Source organism: Myotis lucifugus, unplaced genomic scaffold (genome assembly GCF_000147115.1).
Source record: "Myotis lucifugus unplaced genomic scaffold, Myoluc2.0 scaffold_583, whole genome shotgun sequence".
NCBI classification, from domain to species: Eukaryota; Metazoa; Chordata; class Mammalia; order Chiroptera; family Vespertilionidae; genus Myotis; species Myotis lucifugus.
The window spans coordinates 297,993-313,703 of NW_005871631.1; the positions used below are offsets into that span (position 1 = coordinate 297,993).

The 15,711-nt window shown below is 56.8% G+C and overlaps 1 protein-coding gene across 4 annotated transcripts in view; it reads left to right on the forward strand.

Annotated features, from left to right (window-relative positions):
• Positions 1-13,292, forward strand: part of ZNF653 (zinc finger protein 653) — a 15,695-nt gene extending 2,403 nt beyond the window's left edge. The window contains exons 2-9 of one of the 4 annotated variants that reach the window (XM_006104556.3): positions 3,750-3,793; positions 5,805-6,020; positions 9,429-10,040; positions 10,168-10,348; positions 10,424-10,535; positions 11,738-11,852; positions 12,627-12,726; positions 12,889-13,292. In XM_006104556.3, coding sequence (XP_006104618.1) covers positions 3,750-3,793; positions 5,805-6,020; positions 9,429-10,040; positions 10,168-10,348; positions 10,424-10,535; positions 11,738-11,852; positions 12,627-12,726; positions 12,889-13,066 — 1,558 coding nt within the window. In that variant the 3' untranslated portion in view covers positions 13,067-13,292. Of the gene's footprint in view, positions 1-3,749; positions 3,794-5,804; positions 6,021-9,428; positions 10,041-10,167; positions 10,349-10,423; positions 10,536-11,019; positions 11,193-11,737; positions 11,853-12,626; positions 12,727-12,888 lie in introns of those variants that run through there. The other 3 variants (XM_023745804.1, XM_023745805.1, XM_023745806.1) reach the window with 3 other exon arrangements.
• The last annotated feature ends 2,419 nt before the right edge of the window (positions 13,293-15,711 follow it).

Below are 15,711 nucleotides of genomic sequence, written 5' to 3' on the forward strand. Positions count from 1 at the left end.
ATGAAATAGAAATTTTTCCCCAATGATTCAAGAGACTATGAAGGGTGAATGGTTAATAGAATTTTCCTTGGTGCTTTATAGCAGCTTTTTGTTAAAAGGGAAACAATGGTCAGAGTGGAAATTTCAATGTTTTTTCATTTGTTTAAGGAACATTTAATGAGCAGCTACTATGTGCCAGGTGCTCATTAAATGCCAGGGTACAGCAATGAACAAAACAAAGATAACTGCCTCGTGGAGCTGACATAAAGGGCAGAGGGTAGAGGCTTTTTTAGTGTGCAAAGGCTTGTCTACTGCAGATAAGAAACAATAAATTATGTAGCATGTGAGAGATTGATAGAAGCTATGGAAAAAACAAAAGTGAAATAAGGGAAGAGGAATCAGGAGTGTGAGCTGGAAGTTTAAATAGGGTATTAGGGTGGAGCCACATTGAGAAAATAGCATTTAAGTATACAGCTGAAGGAGGCCAGGGCGAGCCGTGCGGATATTCAGGGGAAGAGTGTTGGAAGAAGAAGGAATAGCAAGTGCAAAGGCCCTGTCTGGTGCCCTGATATGTACATGGTACGGTGAGGGGAACGTGTGGCTGCAGCACAATGAGGAGTGGGAGAAGACGAAGGCAGGGAGGTGCAAGGAGGACTGATTTTTTCTTCTAGTGAAAAAAATCTAGTGGGAGCTCTGGTGGGATTTATTTTTGCCTTTGTTAAGTGCAGAATTTGAATTCCCTTTATAAGTGCAGAGAAGTCATGTATCTGGTTTAGATGTTTAAAGAAGCACTCCTCAGGGTGTGTGTGGTGGGAGGAATGGGTGGGGTATGAGTTGAAAGAAGGTTGGCCAAGAGTTGACAGTTATTAAAGCTGGTGATGGGTTCAAGGAAGTTCACTCTCCTCTTCTCTCTAGCTTTGTATGTGTTTGCATTTTTCTTTTCACATCTTAAACTCCTACCAAGAAAATCAAACGAATCATCCTGACTCCTGTGTTGAGACTGTGGGAGGGGAGGGCAGGAGGAAGAAGATGACTCCACTGGTCCAGGTGAGCCAAGGTGGGGCTGGCCCCGAGCAGGGTCATAGGGAAATGGAGAGAAGAGGTTGAACTTGGGACCAGCAATGTTCTCTGATGGGTGTGGATATGAAAGATGCCCCAGGTTTGAGCCTGAGCACCTGGAAAGTTGCAGTTGCTGTTAACTGAGAAGGGCTTGTTGGGGGACAAAATGACAGCTTGCACGTGAGACTCCTACATGGGGTGTCAGGAAGGCGGTGGAGGTGCTGTTGTGGGGAGAGAGCCGATCAGGAGATGCAAATGTGGGAGTCACCAGGGTGGTGATGGTATGGTGATGGATGCACATGGACCGAGCACACAGGTCTGAGCCCACTGCCCACTGCTTCCAGAAATCAGGGAGATGAGGAAGAAGCAGCAGCCTGGGAGGCAGGTGTGGGAACAGGTGGGGTGGTGTCCTGGAGGCTAAGGGTCCAATACTGGGGGGCCGAATGAGGCGCCATCCCTGGTGGCTGTAACGGGGCCATTTGTGGCATTGTGGAGAAAAACGCTGACCAAGGCCTCAGGGAAGATGAAGGAGCAGACATGGAAACCAAGAGTGTAGACAACTCAGTCGAAGAGTGGTCAAGGAATGGGGCAGAAGTTGGTAGTGAAGGGGCTAAAGGTCATTTTAACCCAAGATGTTAGAAATACCAGCTTGTTTGGATGCTGGTGGGAATATCAAGTCAAAAGTGAAATCTAAGGGCAGAGGAGAGCAAGGGACTGTTGTTGCTGGCCACCGTTTGGTTCTGGCCACTGAGAGGAAAGTACAGCCAGGCCCTGCAAAGCCTCAACAACTGTTGTCCTCAAGTGCAGGTGGTGGCCACTGCAGGGAGTCACGAAGATGGTAGAACTTGGAGAAGCAGGCAGTGGGGGAACATAGTTTGGGTTGAAGGAGAAAGCGCTGTGTTAAGGTCAGAATGTGGCCTGACTTCCTGTGATCCTCACAGCAGCTCTGTGTGGGAGGCACTGCTATCCCACTTCACAGATTAAGAAACTGAGGCTCAGAGGGGATGGCACTGCTTGGGATTACACAGCCAGTCAATAACAGAGATGAGACTTGAACTGGGATCTGACCAACGCCAAGCCTGTTCCCACCACAGACACTTGGCATTCTCAGCACTCCAGTCATGGCAAGGCCTTGAGTGATTGTAGGTGGCATGGTTGTTTGGACTTGGGTTTGGGGAAGGATCTGGCAGCCTGGCCCCTTAGAGGGGGTAGAGGCTCCTGGGATGGGACAGAGGGGAGCAGATCCCAGGGCAGAGGTCAGAGCCTGGGGCAGGAAGGACAAAGGAGCCCTGAGGAGCTGTCCTGGGACCAAACTTGAGGTGTGGGGGCTGAGAATTGTTATCAGGCTGGATAGGGGACTGAGGGGATGGGCAGTGGAGCTGAGGAGAGACCCTGGGTTGGCTGTCAGGATATTTGTGGGAAGAGCAGGGAGGTCAGTGTTCCAGGGCCTGGTCTGTGATAATATTAATAATCATAATGATCATTGCCACCATTTGCTGAATGATTACTAATTGCCAGAACCGCACCAAGCTTTTTACAATGCATATAACCTCATACCAACCTCACGAGGAAGTTGCTGTTATGATTCCATGCTCCAGATGGGGAAACTGAGGCATGGGGCAGCAAGGTCACTCACCCAGGGTCACAAAGCTTACTGCTGCAGTTTAGAAGAACAAGGAAACAGCCAGGGTGAAGGGAGCAGACCTGGAAGCCTGGTGGCGGGAAGGCAGAGGGAAGCCCCTACCAGGTCTGAGAGAGATGGCGCCAATCGACCTGCCCTCAGGCTGGGTCGAGCCGGTGCTGGGCCATAGCCACGTGGCCCGAGTGGAGTCGGGAACCCACCCAGCAGATCTGATGGCCGTCCCGGTGTGGGAGGCCAGGAGAGCCTGGGCTGTGGGCCTGGCCCTGCCAAGGCATTAGGGGTGAGTTAATTAAATGTTTGACCAAATATAGCAGGCTAATTTTTAAGTTGATAATTTTGTATGGCCTGTGAATGATGTTATAAATATCCAAATGGCCTTTGGCAGATAAAAGGTTCCCCACTGCCGATCTAGAGGTTCAACTAGGGAAAGGGCTCCCAGACTCCCTCAGTGTTGGCAGAATCCACATGCTCGTGGTTGTAGGACCGGGGTCCCTGCAGCCCTTTGGCTGTCGGCAGGACTGCTCTCAGCTCCCAGAGGCCATTTGTTCTCAGGTCCTTGCTACACAGCCCCTCACAGTCCCCCTCACATCCTCGGCCTCTGATTTTTGATATCAGCTGGGTCTTTGCAAGGGCTCTCTGATTAAAGCAGGCCCACCTCAGTAAGTTCCCTCTTGATTAATTCAGTCACCTAGCCACGGGAATGGTATTCACAGGCGTGCCCCACTGGTGGGGAGAGGGTTATACAGGGTGTGTGATCCTAGCGGGTGGGATCATTGGGCCATGAGAGGTCAGAACGAGGTACTGACTTTATACCCTCTCCTGACCTCTCCACTCCCTGGCCACGGGACCCTGGGCTTGTGGTCTCACCTCTCTGAGCCTCAGTTTCCCACTCTGTGAGGTGGGTGAGGATACTAGACTCCCCTCTAAGGGCTGTTGTCCATGTGGGAGAGAACCCAAGTGAAGGGCCATGAGAACAGACTCAGGAACCAGAAGCAGGATGCAGGCTAGCTGTCATTATCTCACCATCAGCCAGGCACTGCGTCACTCCCCCTGCCTCTCTCTGTTACAGGAAGCCTTGGGAGCAGGTCCCCAAAAAGCCAAAGAGGAAGAAACGTAAGTGGGGCTGCAGCCAGGGGGGAGGGGTGGGTGTTGGGAGTTCCTGGCTTTGTTGTTCCCTCCCTTCCTGCCTCCCTCGCTCCCTCATTCTCTGAGGCCATTTATGGAGAGCCTGCATGTGCTCAGGCACTGTGTGGAACAGGGCAGACGCAGCTCTGCCTCTCACAGAGTCTACAGTCTCCTGGGAAAGACAAGGGACAGGCTGAGCAGGGCTGTGACGGAAGGGGGAGGTGGATTAGGGCACTGGGGCCCAGAGGAAGGGCCCCACCTAGCCCGGGGTGGGACCCACCGAAGGAACCTGTGCTGTGCCCAGCAGGGGTGCCCTCGTCATCTCTCATCATCCCCATCTTACACGTATAGAATCCAGGAAGACCTAGTCACTGCCCCAGGCTGCACAGCTGGCAAGTGGCAGGGCCAGGCTGCAAGCTCAGGTCCTCATGTCTCCAAAGTAGTCCCCTTAGCTCCTCTCCTCTCCTGCTGGTGTGTGGGAGTCAGCCAGGGAAGAGCCAGGCAGAGCAGAGGGAACAGCTTGTGCCAGGGCCTAAAGGGCATATTGTGTGCCAGGCTCAAGGGGAGCTGGGCGTGGGCAGTCAGAGCAGAGGCCCGGAGCACGTCCCTCCTGCCCCTGAGCACTGGGGCTGTGGGTCTCGAGCCTGTCCAACAGGGTGAGAGCCAGCTGTCCAGGGACAGCCTTCTGGTGGCAGTGAGCCCCTCCCACTGTCAGTTCTCAGGGACCAGGTGAGCTAAGACTGTGACCCCAAATCCCAGAGGGGTGGGGATGAAGATAAGGAGGCAAGTGCTAGGCTAAGGAGGTGGCTTGCTGGTAGTGTCCTCATGGTTGTCACTGTGTTGGAGGCCCAAGGACCTTTCCTGGGCCCACTCCTCATCTAGCCTGGAAGGTCAGGCACACCTTCTTCCCACTTGCTTGAGGGACCAGGATCATCACACATATCGCTGGTACCAATTCTTAGGCACTCACAGCCCCTTTCTGTGCCCTGTCAAGGTCTTCACTCTCTAACCTCCTCCCTGTTAGCCTTCAGAAAATGGGACCCTTATTCTCCCCTGACCAGAAGGGTCAACTGAGGTTCAGAGAAGCCAAGGCACTTGCCCGGAGCCCCCGGGAGTGGTAGAGACAGGATTTGAACCCTGGTGGTTTGGCTCCACTATCCCCCCCCCCCCCACACACACACACAATATGCGCTCATCTAGCACCTACTGTATGTAGGTGCTGAATATGCAGAAGGAACCACACAGAGAAGTGGCCCTGTCCTTAGGGAGCTGACATCTGGTGTGGGAGATGAGCAAGAAACATGAAAACAAATAAGCATAGATAGCATCTAAGTGCTACCTGGAGAGAAAGGAAGCAGGTCAGGTCTGCTAGAGGGACAGGGAAGAGAGGATGGCTGACCAACGGAAGACCTGAGTGAAGGTGCAGGTGGCAGAGGACACAGCCAATGCAAGGGCTCTGAGGCTGGACCAGGGAGAAGGCCCTGAGGCTGGAGGGGAGTGAGCGAGAGGAAGCGTGTGAGGCGAGGACACAGGCGACGGGGCAGAATGTGTAAACCTCTGGGAGGAGTGTGACTTTTCCACCAGTGAGGTGGGTGCCATGGAAAATTCTGAGCAGAGGAGGGATGTGACCTGACTCAAGTGTTGACAGGCGTCCACTGGTGTCTCTGGAAGGAATAGACTGTAGGAGGCCAGGGTGGGCGCAGGGGCAGGCGGGGGACTGATCCTAACAATAAGAAGGAACTAACAATGACTGCACCTTCTATGGCCACGCCCCACTGTTGATATGACTGTTCATCCAGTGAGGACAGTCTCTGTTATCTCCAGGTGTCTCATCTCTCTGAGCCTCAATTTCTTTACCTATAAACGGGACAGGCCTGGACAGGGTTCAGGACGCTGTTTCAACACCCAAGAGCCAGAAGGCCCGGGTGGTTGTAGGGGCCACACTGCCCTGAGTGGCCCAGCCATACTCCTCATTCCTGACCCGGCCCTGTGTGCACAGGGCGTCGGCGCAACGTGAACTGCCTGAAGAATGTGGTGATCTGGTACGAGGACCACAAGCACCGCTGCCCGTATGAGCCGCACCTGGCCGAGCTGGACCCCACCTTCGGCCTCTACACCACAGCCGTGTGGCAGTGTGAAGCCGGCCACCGCTACTTTCAAGACCTGCACTCACCCCTGAAGCCACTCAGCGACTCAGACCCCGACAGTGACAAAGGTGGGTCCACAGAGTGAGGGCATACGGTGGCCTCCGGTGCCTGGGGGTTTACAGCTCCTCGTGGGGAGAGTCGCCCTGGACTGCCCGCTCTCCTGGGTCTTGCTAGCCTTAGGCCAGTATTATAAACTTCTCAGCAACTAGATGGCACAGGTGCTGGCTTCAGGGACAGAGCGTAGCCTCAGTGCAGCCTGCAAGCTCTGAGTCCTTACAGATCCCGAGACACAGTTCCCGCTTTACAGAGACAGCTGAGGCACAGGGCGGTTTGCCCACCTGTGCCCAAGGCCAGGCTCAGGCAGGGCTGGACTTGGGGTCCAGGAAACCTGGCTCAGTAGCGGGAGGGAGGGATGGGTGCTGGGCCTCAGACTCCCCAGGGCGGCTCTTCTCTGCTGGCCTCTTCCTCCTCCTTTATTTTCTCCAGCCCTTTCTCGGGTTCAAGGTCTGTCTCTACCAGTCTCATCCTCTTTCCCTCTCTCCATCCTGCTCTCCTTCTCCTCACTTCCTGTTCTTTGCTCTCTGTCTCTCATCCTGTCCCTGTTTTGTCCTCTCTCTTGCTCTGTCTTCAGTCTCCTTCCTTTCCCTGCCTCCCCACATTGTCTCTCTCTGTCTCCCCTCCATCTCACACCCTTTGCATCTCTCATTCTCTACCTTCTGTTGCCCTGCCTTTCCCATCTCTGTCCCTGCTCCTCTCCTGCCACTCCACATTGGTCACACCCAGGGGCTGGCTGCCAGCTCAGGACTGGGAGGGACTCAGTTACGAAGGTCCAGTAAGACCTGGTGGAGGAGCAAGGATATGCTCTGGGTGGTGAGAAGGAGTGTGAGGCCCGTGGACAGGTGCCCTGCCAGGGCTGAGGGTGAGGTCAGTCACCAGGGCTGAGTCCGAGCTGGCAGGCATTTGGAGCAGATGGCATCCCAGCTGGTGAGGGGAAGCCGTGGGCGAGAGGTGTTCCAGGTGGGCACCCTGGCCAATGGCCATCCCGTTGTGTGTCAGTCAGGTTCCCAGTGTGAACCTGCCCCTCAGCCACCCTGTCCTGTACTCAGCTCCAGGCTCACCCCAAAACTCCCGAGTCCTCCCCACAGTCCTGTCATTAGACCCACTGAGCAGTCGAGGAAACTAGGGTTTTGGGAGTAACGTGACTGGCCCATCTGGTGATAGATCCAGCTTGGATGCGGTGACACCCAGAGGAGGTCCCTTGCACCCCAACCTAACTTTTACACTAGCAGCTTCTGGGGCTGGGCCCTTAGGAATGAACACTGGGATCAGTTCCCCGTCTGCTGTGGCGGCTGAGGGCCGGCGAGAGAGTGCTGTGCCCCAGGCCTGCCCTCTTCCCTCAAGCAGCCCTCTTACCTGCTCTGCGCCTGGGCAGCCTGCCACCTCTCACTCAGTAAAAAGACCCCCCACCCCCAAGGGACTGTGGGAAGCCAGGCGTGCACGGTCATTTCTGTTGTGAATGTTATTATTGTCTTGAGCAAGATCCAGTGTCAGCCTTAGCAGCCAGTGCTGCACTCAGGGACCCAGACACCCAGCTATGCTCCCAACTCATTAGGTGATTGCCCCTCCTTCAGGTGCAGCCAGGGCTCATCCCATGACAGGGTGTTGGAAGGAGGGGCTGATCCCCTACTGTTCCTGTTGCCATCCCAGGACCTGCCTCATGGATGGGGCAGTTGGGTATTAAAGATAGTGAAAAACATTGGTAGGGTGCTTTCTCCAAGCCTGGTACTGTCCTGAGTCCTTTACATGTACTTACTCATTAAATACCCAGAGTACTCCCTGAGGTCGGTGCCAAGGTATCTCCAGGCCCAGATGGGTTGCATAAGGCGCCTATGATCACACAGCTGGAAGAGCAAGAAAGTGACGAGCATGTTCTCAAAGAAGGATATGACCTAAGCAGGTGTTCACAGACTCCCTCTGGCCACTGTAGGGAGGACAGAGTGTGGGGGATGAGGGTGGGAGCTGGGGGACCAGGGAGAAGGAACTGCATGGTTCAGGCAGGGGATGATGGGGCCATGACCAGGCGTGTGCAGGGGAGGTGGGAGAAGCTGTTGGCTTTTGGATGTATTTCGGATGCAGCACCAATAGGTTTTGCTGACAGATTGGAAGTAGGTGTGAGAAAGGGAGAAGTCAAGGATAGCCCCAGGACTTGGCCTGAGCAACTAGAACAGAGCTGCCCTCTCTGGGACGGGGACATCCATGAATGCTGCAGGCTTTTCCTGAGGCGGCTCAGAGCCCAGAGTTGCTGAGAGGAGTGTGAGATGCCTGTGAGATCCCCTCGGGGGGTGGGTCAGCAGAGAAGGCAGTGGGACGGAATAGTCTGCAGCTCCACAGGAGGTCTGGATGGGAGCTGCTCACATGGCAGCACCAGGGTATAGGAAGTGGCAACACAATAAAAACAGATACTTGATCTTGGTTCTGGATTCCTGGCACAGAGCTCCTAAAACCCTTGGAATTCCCTGACAGAGAGGAATGCTTTTCGTTTTGGAAGGAGCCCCTTTGAAACACACCTGGGCTCTATGCTAATGAGGTGACTCAGGGAGGGGACCCGTAGGGTCCCTCAGGAGGAGGGCTGGTCACCAAAAAGACCAAACACATGATTAGAGGAGCAGCATCTCTCAGTCCCACACCCCATCCCCGGGGCTGTGGACAGGGCTGGAGGTCGGATTATTAAAAACTCTTGAACAGTGTGGTTCAGAGAGTTTCCGGGTTGGTGAACGTGTGGAGGCATGGAGAGGGCACACCAGGAGAGGGCATGGCAGCTCCGTGACCCCGCCCCTGTACCTTGCCCTGTGCATCTCTTCCATCCGGCAGTTGCTGAGTTTTGTCCTTTATAATAAAACTGTAATTGGAAGTGAAGCATTTTCTTGAGTCCTATGAGCCATTCTAGCAAATTATCAAACCTGAACATGGGGTCGTGGGAACTCCCGGTCAATAGCCAGGAGTGCAAGTGGCCTCCTTACAGGTGGCCTGGGGCTTGCAGCTGGCATCTGAAGTGGGGTCATTCTTCTGGGGCCTGACGCTAACTCCAAGTGGGTAGTGTGAAAATGGTATTGAACTGTTGGACACCCGGCTGGTGTCAGAACCAGGGCAGGATTTAACACCATCAGCCCGACTGAAACCCTGGGGTGATCTGATCGGAGCACTCAGGAGAGGCCCCAGCTAGAACCTTCCAGACCTTTAAGAGCAAAAGAGGCTGAGAAGGAGCCACCAGGGAGGAGTCAGGAGACTGGAGCGGGCCAGAGGCAAAGGGAGGAGAGCCTCTTTGAGGAGCGGGGGTGACTGAGGAGGATGGGGACTGAGAAGTGACCACGGTTCGTGCCAGTGAGGAGTCGCAGCACCCAGCCCCTTGTGAGCCCTCAACCAACACCAGCTGCTGCTGCCACTATTGTAACCATCCCTTTCCTCTGTCACCACAGTGGACAACGGCCTGGGGGCCGGCAGCTCCAACTCGTCCAGCTCCTGCTCTGGCTCTGACTCTGAGGAGCCCCCTGGAGGCCAGCCAGCCAAGGCGACAGTAGCAGCCGCTGCTGTGACCCCCACCAGCCCAGCGGGCAGCAGTGGGCTCATCACGCAAGAGGGTGTGCACATCCCTTTCGACGTCCACCACGTGGAGAGCCTGGCTGAGCAGGGCACCGCACTGTGCCCCAACCCAGCAGGCAGCGGGCCGGAAGCCCTGGAGACCGTGGTGTGTGTGCCAGTGCCCATGCAAGTGGGCCCGGGCCCTGGCACCCTTTTTGAGAACATGCCCCAGGAGGCACTGGGCGAGGTGGTAGCCAGCTGTCCCATGCCAGGCATGGTGCCTGGCTCTCAGGTGATCATCATCGCAGGCCCAGGCTACGATGCCCTCACGGCTGAGGGCATCCACCTCAACGTGGCAGCAGGCAGCAGTGCGCCCACCGGGGGCCTGGGTGACGAGGTGCCCTGCACCATGATGGAGGGTGTGGCAGCCTACACCCAGACGGAGCCTGAGGGCAGCCAGCCCAGCACTATGGACCCCACCACCATGGCAGGCATGGAGACCAAGAAAGGTCTGGGGGACCATGCTAGTCTGGGGGTGTTGAGAGTACCTGGGAGGGGGAGGGCGAGGAGGGGCCCCAGAGTGGGCTCCTCGATAGCCTTAGTCCCCACGGACACCTGCCCTGTGTCACCCCGTAGAGAAGGAGGACCTGTACATGCTTAAGAAGGAGGAGAAGGAGGAGCCAGTGGCTCCAGAGCTGGCAGAGCTGGCAGCGACAGTGCCTGAGAGTGCAGAGCCTGAGGCAGAGGCAGACGGGGAGGAGCTGGACGGCAGTGACATGTCAGCCATCATCTATGAGATCCCCAAGGAGCCTGAGAAGTGGGTGTCAGGCGGGCGGGGCAGGGTGAGGACTGGCTGGGGTGGGAGCCTATTGCCATGGGCCTTCCTCTACAGGAGGCGGAGGAGCAAGCGGTCACGGGTGATGGACGCCGACGGCCTGCTCGAGATGTTCCACTGTCCCTACGAGGGCTGCAGCCAGGTGTATGTGGCTCTCAGTAGTTTCCAGGTGAGGCTACCCCCCAAATGGCTGGGCAGGGTCTGCTTCTGTGTCCAGCAGCCTGTGGCTGGTGGAGGGCCCCATCAGCCCCCAGCAGGTGCCATAGGCCTGCCTCCCATATGCCCACTGCCTCCAGCATACCTGTCCTGCCTCACCAGCCACAGCCTCTCTCTGCACCCCCAGTGGCTGCCTACTCCTGGCCTGGAGGCACCCCCCACACTCTTGCTCTTCCAGCTGCCCAAACTCCTACTACCTCTGCCCACACCACCCTCTTGGCTCAGGATGCCCTTCTACCAGGAGGCCCACCCTGGTCTCCCAGGGTGGTAAGGGCCTTCAAGCCTCAGGTCACTGTACCATCAAGACGTACCTGCAGGTTACCCACTGGGTCTGGGACACCCCAAGGGCAGAGACAGGGCCTTATCAAATCCCCACTCTGGGCAAAGGAGGTGTCACAAGTTGGTCCTTGAATTTGCCAAATCATGTTTTCATTAAGCACATATTGAACACCTACCATTGCCAAGCCTGGTGCTGGGCACTGAAGCTACAGGTGTACTAGTGAGCTAAAGAACAAACGAAGACCCAGCCAGTGTGGCTCAGTGGTTGAACATCGACCTATGAACCAGGAGGTCACGGTTAGATTCCCGGTCAGGGCACATGCCCGGGTTGCGATCCCCAGTGTGGGGGGTGCAGGGATCAATGGTTCTCATCATTGATGTTTCGATCTGTCTCTCTCTGTCTCTTCCTCTCTGAAATCAATAAAAACATATTTAAAAAAAGACAAAGGAAGGAGTGATTGAGGGCTTTCTGCTCCAGGCCCTGGGGACAGTATAGCACCGTGGCAAAGGAGCCTGCTGTGGACTGACAGCCCTAGAATCCAGTCCCAGCCCTGCCACTGCCCAGCTGTGAGACACCAGGCAAACTACTGAGCCTCTGGAGACTCGGTTTCCCCATCCGTAAACTGGGCTAATGGCAGGGCCCTTCGAGGGGTTATGACAAGATTCACTGATGCCCTAACCCAGAGCCTGGCTGGAGTAGGTGCTCAGTAAAACTGATCCCAGCGTCCCTGGGCCCCAACTCAGAGCTGGCAGTCCATCCTAAGGACAAGAGCACCCCTCTTCCCTCCTCCAGTGAAGTTGCCCCAGCCTGCCTCCCAGCAGCCCTCACTGTCCCTATAGCACCCACAGCACCACTCCTGCCCCTCTCGTCTCCAGAACCATGTCAACCTTGTGCATCGAAAAGGGAAGACCAAAGTGTGCCCTCACCCTGGCTGTGGCAAGAAGTTCTATTTATCCAACCACCTAAGGCGACACATGATCATCCACTCAGGTAAGGCCCTAGGGCACAGGGGCCTGGGCCTTGAAGCCAGAGCGGGTTCAAGCAGGGTCAAGCCTGGGCACAGGACTGCCTTTCTCAGTTTTCTGCCTGTCCCCCACATGGACTAGCTTGAGATGGTGGAAGTAAAGCACTTAACCTGGAGCCCACGGGCACCTCCCTGAGGCTGCACCGCTGGAACTGTCAAGAGAGCAGAGCGAGATTAAAGAGTGAGCTGCACAAGCCACAGTGACACGGACTGTCACAGCTCATGTGGAGCTGGGCCCATTGGCCGCCTGACTCCTGCAAGCAGAGCTCATGCTGGAGCAGGTCCAGGGCTGAACCACCCTGCAGGGCATCAGGCTAGGGACAGGACCTCCGTTCCTTCTGCTCCAAACACCTCCTTGACCCAGAGTGTGGGCTGTGACACAGCGGCCAGCGCTGGTGCCTGTGCCCAGCAGGAGGGCGTGGATTTGGATTTTTTGAGACCAGAACTTTGGATTTTTATGTGAAATTGCTCCAAAGTCCAAATATTGGGGTCAAATTCAAACCCATCTGCACCCTGTGCTCCTCAGGAACCGGAGTTCACATTCCATCTCTGCCTGGGGCGTTCCTGGGCAACGACCATGAGCCTCCCCTCTCTTAGTCCCTCTGGTTATTAGACTTGACATTCAGGCCTGGAGAGTGTGGGGGTTTGGTTCATCTGTGCCCTCCCTGGTCTCTAGTGCAGCGGAGACACTCCACAGCCCCCTCCCCAAGGGCGGAGTCCTCAGCCTGTGTTTCCCCCAGGTGTCCGGGAATTCACCTGTGAGACCTGTGGCAAGTCCTTCAAAAGGAAGAACCACCTGGAGGTACACCGGCGCACACACACCGGCGAGACACCCCTGCAGTGAGTGACAGGCGTCCCGAGAGGGTACTAGGAGGGAGGAGATCCGGGCCTGGACCAGCACAGAGCAGGTCCCACAGGCGAGCTCCACCCTGGGGTTGCCATACCAAATTCCATCTGCACTCCAGTCCCTGCCCTCTCTGACTGTGCCCTGACTCCTGGCAGGTGCGAGATCTGCGGCTACCAGTGCCGGCAGCGTGCTTCGCTCAACTGGCACATGAAGAAGCACACAGCAGAGGTGCAGTACAATTTCACGTGCGAGCGCTGCGGGAAGCGTTTCGAGAAGTTGGACAGCATCAAGTTCCACACTCTCAAAAGCCACCCAGACCACAAACCCGCCTGACCCACCCTACCACTGACCGTCCCTATTTATTTGTCCACTCTGATGCCACTCCTGGGCCTACTGGGCCCGGACTACCATGGGGGCCACCCCGCAGGCCGGAAGGTGGTGCCCCTGCCCCACCCCAGGGCTGGTCCCCCCCCCCCACCTTCTCTGGAGCTGGCGATTGGGGCTGCACTGCTGGAACTGTGTCGAGAGCAGAGCGAGATTAAAGAGTGAGAAAGTAGAAGCCCTCCCCCTAGACCTGGATGATTTGGGGGTGAGGAGGTCTCTTTTCCAACCTGGTCCCTTCCTGAGCAAGGCCTGGGGTGAGGGTGGGAGGTAGGGGAAGTCATACGGGCAGACCAGGGACCTTTCCCTCTGCCTCGGTTGCCTGGACAACCCTGAACACTCCCTCCTCACAGGGTCAGGGCTGGGGGTTTGGGGACCCAGGGAAGCCACTTGACATCTCCCAGGACTCGATCCTGACTCAGTGCTAATTTCTCATGGGTCACTCATTCCCCACCCTAGAGAGGTCAGGGACCAGTTGGGGAGATGTTCAGTAAACCCTTAAGACATCTATGGCTGAGATCAGCACCATGCAGAAAATAGTATATTCGTTTTTGGGGGTGCTGTTTAGGTCAGTGGTCAGGTGGTATTTGAACATAGATCAGAAGAAAGCTGAGGAAGGCAAGTCTCAGGCTGAAGGAACAGCCGGTGCCAAAACCCCGAAGTAGAATGGGCTCGGAGTGTTCCTGGAACAGGAAGCCGCGGGGGAAGGGAGTTGGCTGCTCTGGTCCCATTACCTGGAGGAGGATACTGAGGCCACCTCCTCATCCCGTGCACTGCCAGGGAGAGGGGCGGGGGAGTGAAATCAGGCTACACAGCCGCCAGGTGGCGCACAAGCTGCATGGGCCAGTATGGCCGCAGCCACGTGACCCGGGGGACTACGGCCGCGAGCAGGAAAAGTGCCCTGGGGGAGCCCCCACCAGCTCCTCACCAGTTCTTGGAGCTGGGCCGCAGCTAAAGCCTCATTTTACACTTCTAATCGGGGTCTACTCCAGCCAGGGACAGAAGTGTCGGCGCGGAAGAGCGAGTCCCCTCTCCCCCCAGGCTCAGTCCTCTTAGTTGTCTCCGCACAGCGGGAGCCAGCAGTTTCCATGGGAACCGCAGTCGGGTCTGCGGGTCCAGGAGTAGCCCCTTCCAAGCCAAGCCCAGCTTCTGATCCCACTGGAGCCGGGAGGATCATGGGGTGGGGAACAAGCCATCGCTCGGGGTCTCTAGAGTCAGCAGCCACATTGCCCTGCCAAACCCTAGAAGGGCCACCCGGGGTCCCGCATCGCCACCGCCCAGGCTGTGCGGGCCACTATGATTGGCCTCCCTCTCCATCAGCGTGGCCTCGCGCTCTGCTGCTCGGGTTCTCATTGGCTCAACCTCGAGGGTGTCCTCCTGCAATTCGTTCTTGCGAGGGCCGTCCCTGATTGGTCAAAATAGGCTCTCCTCGCTGGGTTTGACGACACTCTCGGACAGTCTGGAGGCTAAAAGGGAGTGCTGGGACGAGGATAGGGTGGGGGCTGCCACTCTGGTTTAGCGGGTCGTGCCTATCCAGCCCGCAAGAGCGCTGGTAGGGGCCATCAGGCCGCTGTCTGTGGTGCTGAAGGCCGTCCGACGTAAACATGCACAAAAGGTGATGTGCCACCTTCTATCGCCTTAGTAGCGTCCAGGTTCCCCCAGCAGAGCGGGAGATGACTCCGCGGGCGAACCAATCGTGAGCTCGGAAAGCCAGGACATTCACCTAGCAGATCAGCCCACCCCAAGTTTATGTTGTCCCAGGGCTGCAGGGCACCAGCAAGGTTTGCCTGAATCCTAAGTCCCAAACCTCGTTCCCCACTTTGCAGCAGTGCCAAGTGCCCCTGCATTGTGGGGTGCCAGTCCACAGCCTTTGAACCCTAGAGACACCTAACCCACAGGGTCCCAGTTCCTTCTGCAGGCAGAGTAGGACCCCCAGCCATCCTCACCTTCCTCCCTTGGCATTAGGAGACTACACCTGGTCCCTCCAAATCTGGGGACCCAGGCCTTTGCCTATTGAAGTCTTGGATCCTTGTCCCTTTCCAGTCTTCTTGCGGTCAGCACCTCGGGAAGGTCGTACAATGGATACCTCCTCTCCCTCTTCGCTCCTCCAGCTCCAGGTGGTGGACAGAGGAGAGCCTGCCCTGTCTTCCGGTTAGAAAGCCCTTCCTAAAAGGGGTGCTTGGGCAGGAAGTAGGGTTCGCGGAGTCAAAAGAACCGGAATCTGGCAACACGAGTCCCCAGAAAGCGAGTCCGGGCCAGCGCGCGCTCGCTTCCACCTGCCGCGCCGTCGGGCGCCGCGAGGAGGTGGGGCTTGGTTGCTGCAGCCAATGAGCGACGCCGGCGCTGGCAGCTGCAGATATAAAGGGCTGGGGGCGGCGGCGGCGCGGCCCAGATCGCGGAGCGCGCAGCGCGGGCCGGAGGGTGGGAGGGAGGGCGGGCGAGGGAGAGGACTGAGCACCCAGAACCCGACCGGCCGGCCTGAGGAGCAGCGGCTAAAAGCATGAACTGCCGTGACCTCTGATGGAAAGGGGTATCTTCGCAGGCCCGCGGGCTGCAGGGAGGGGAACTTATAGTACCAGGGCCCGCTCCCTCTTTTC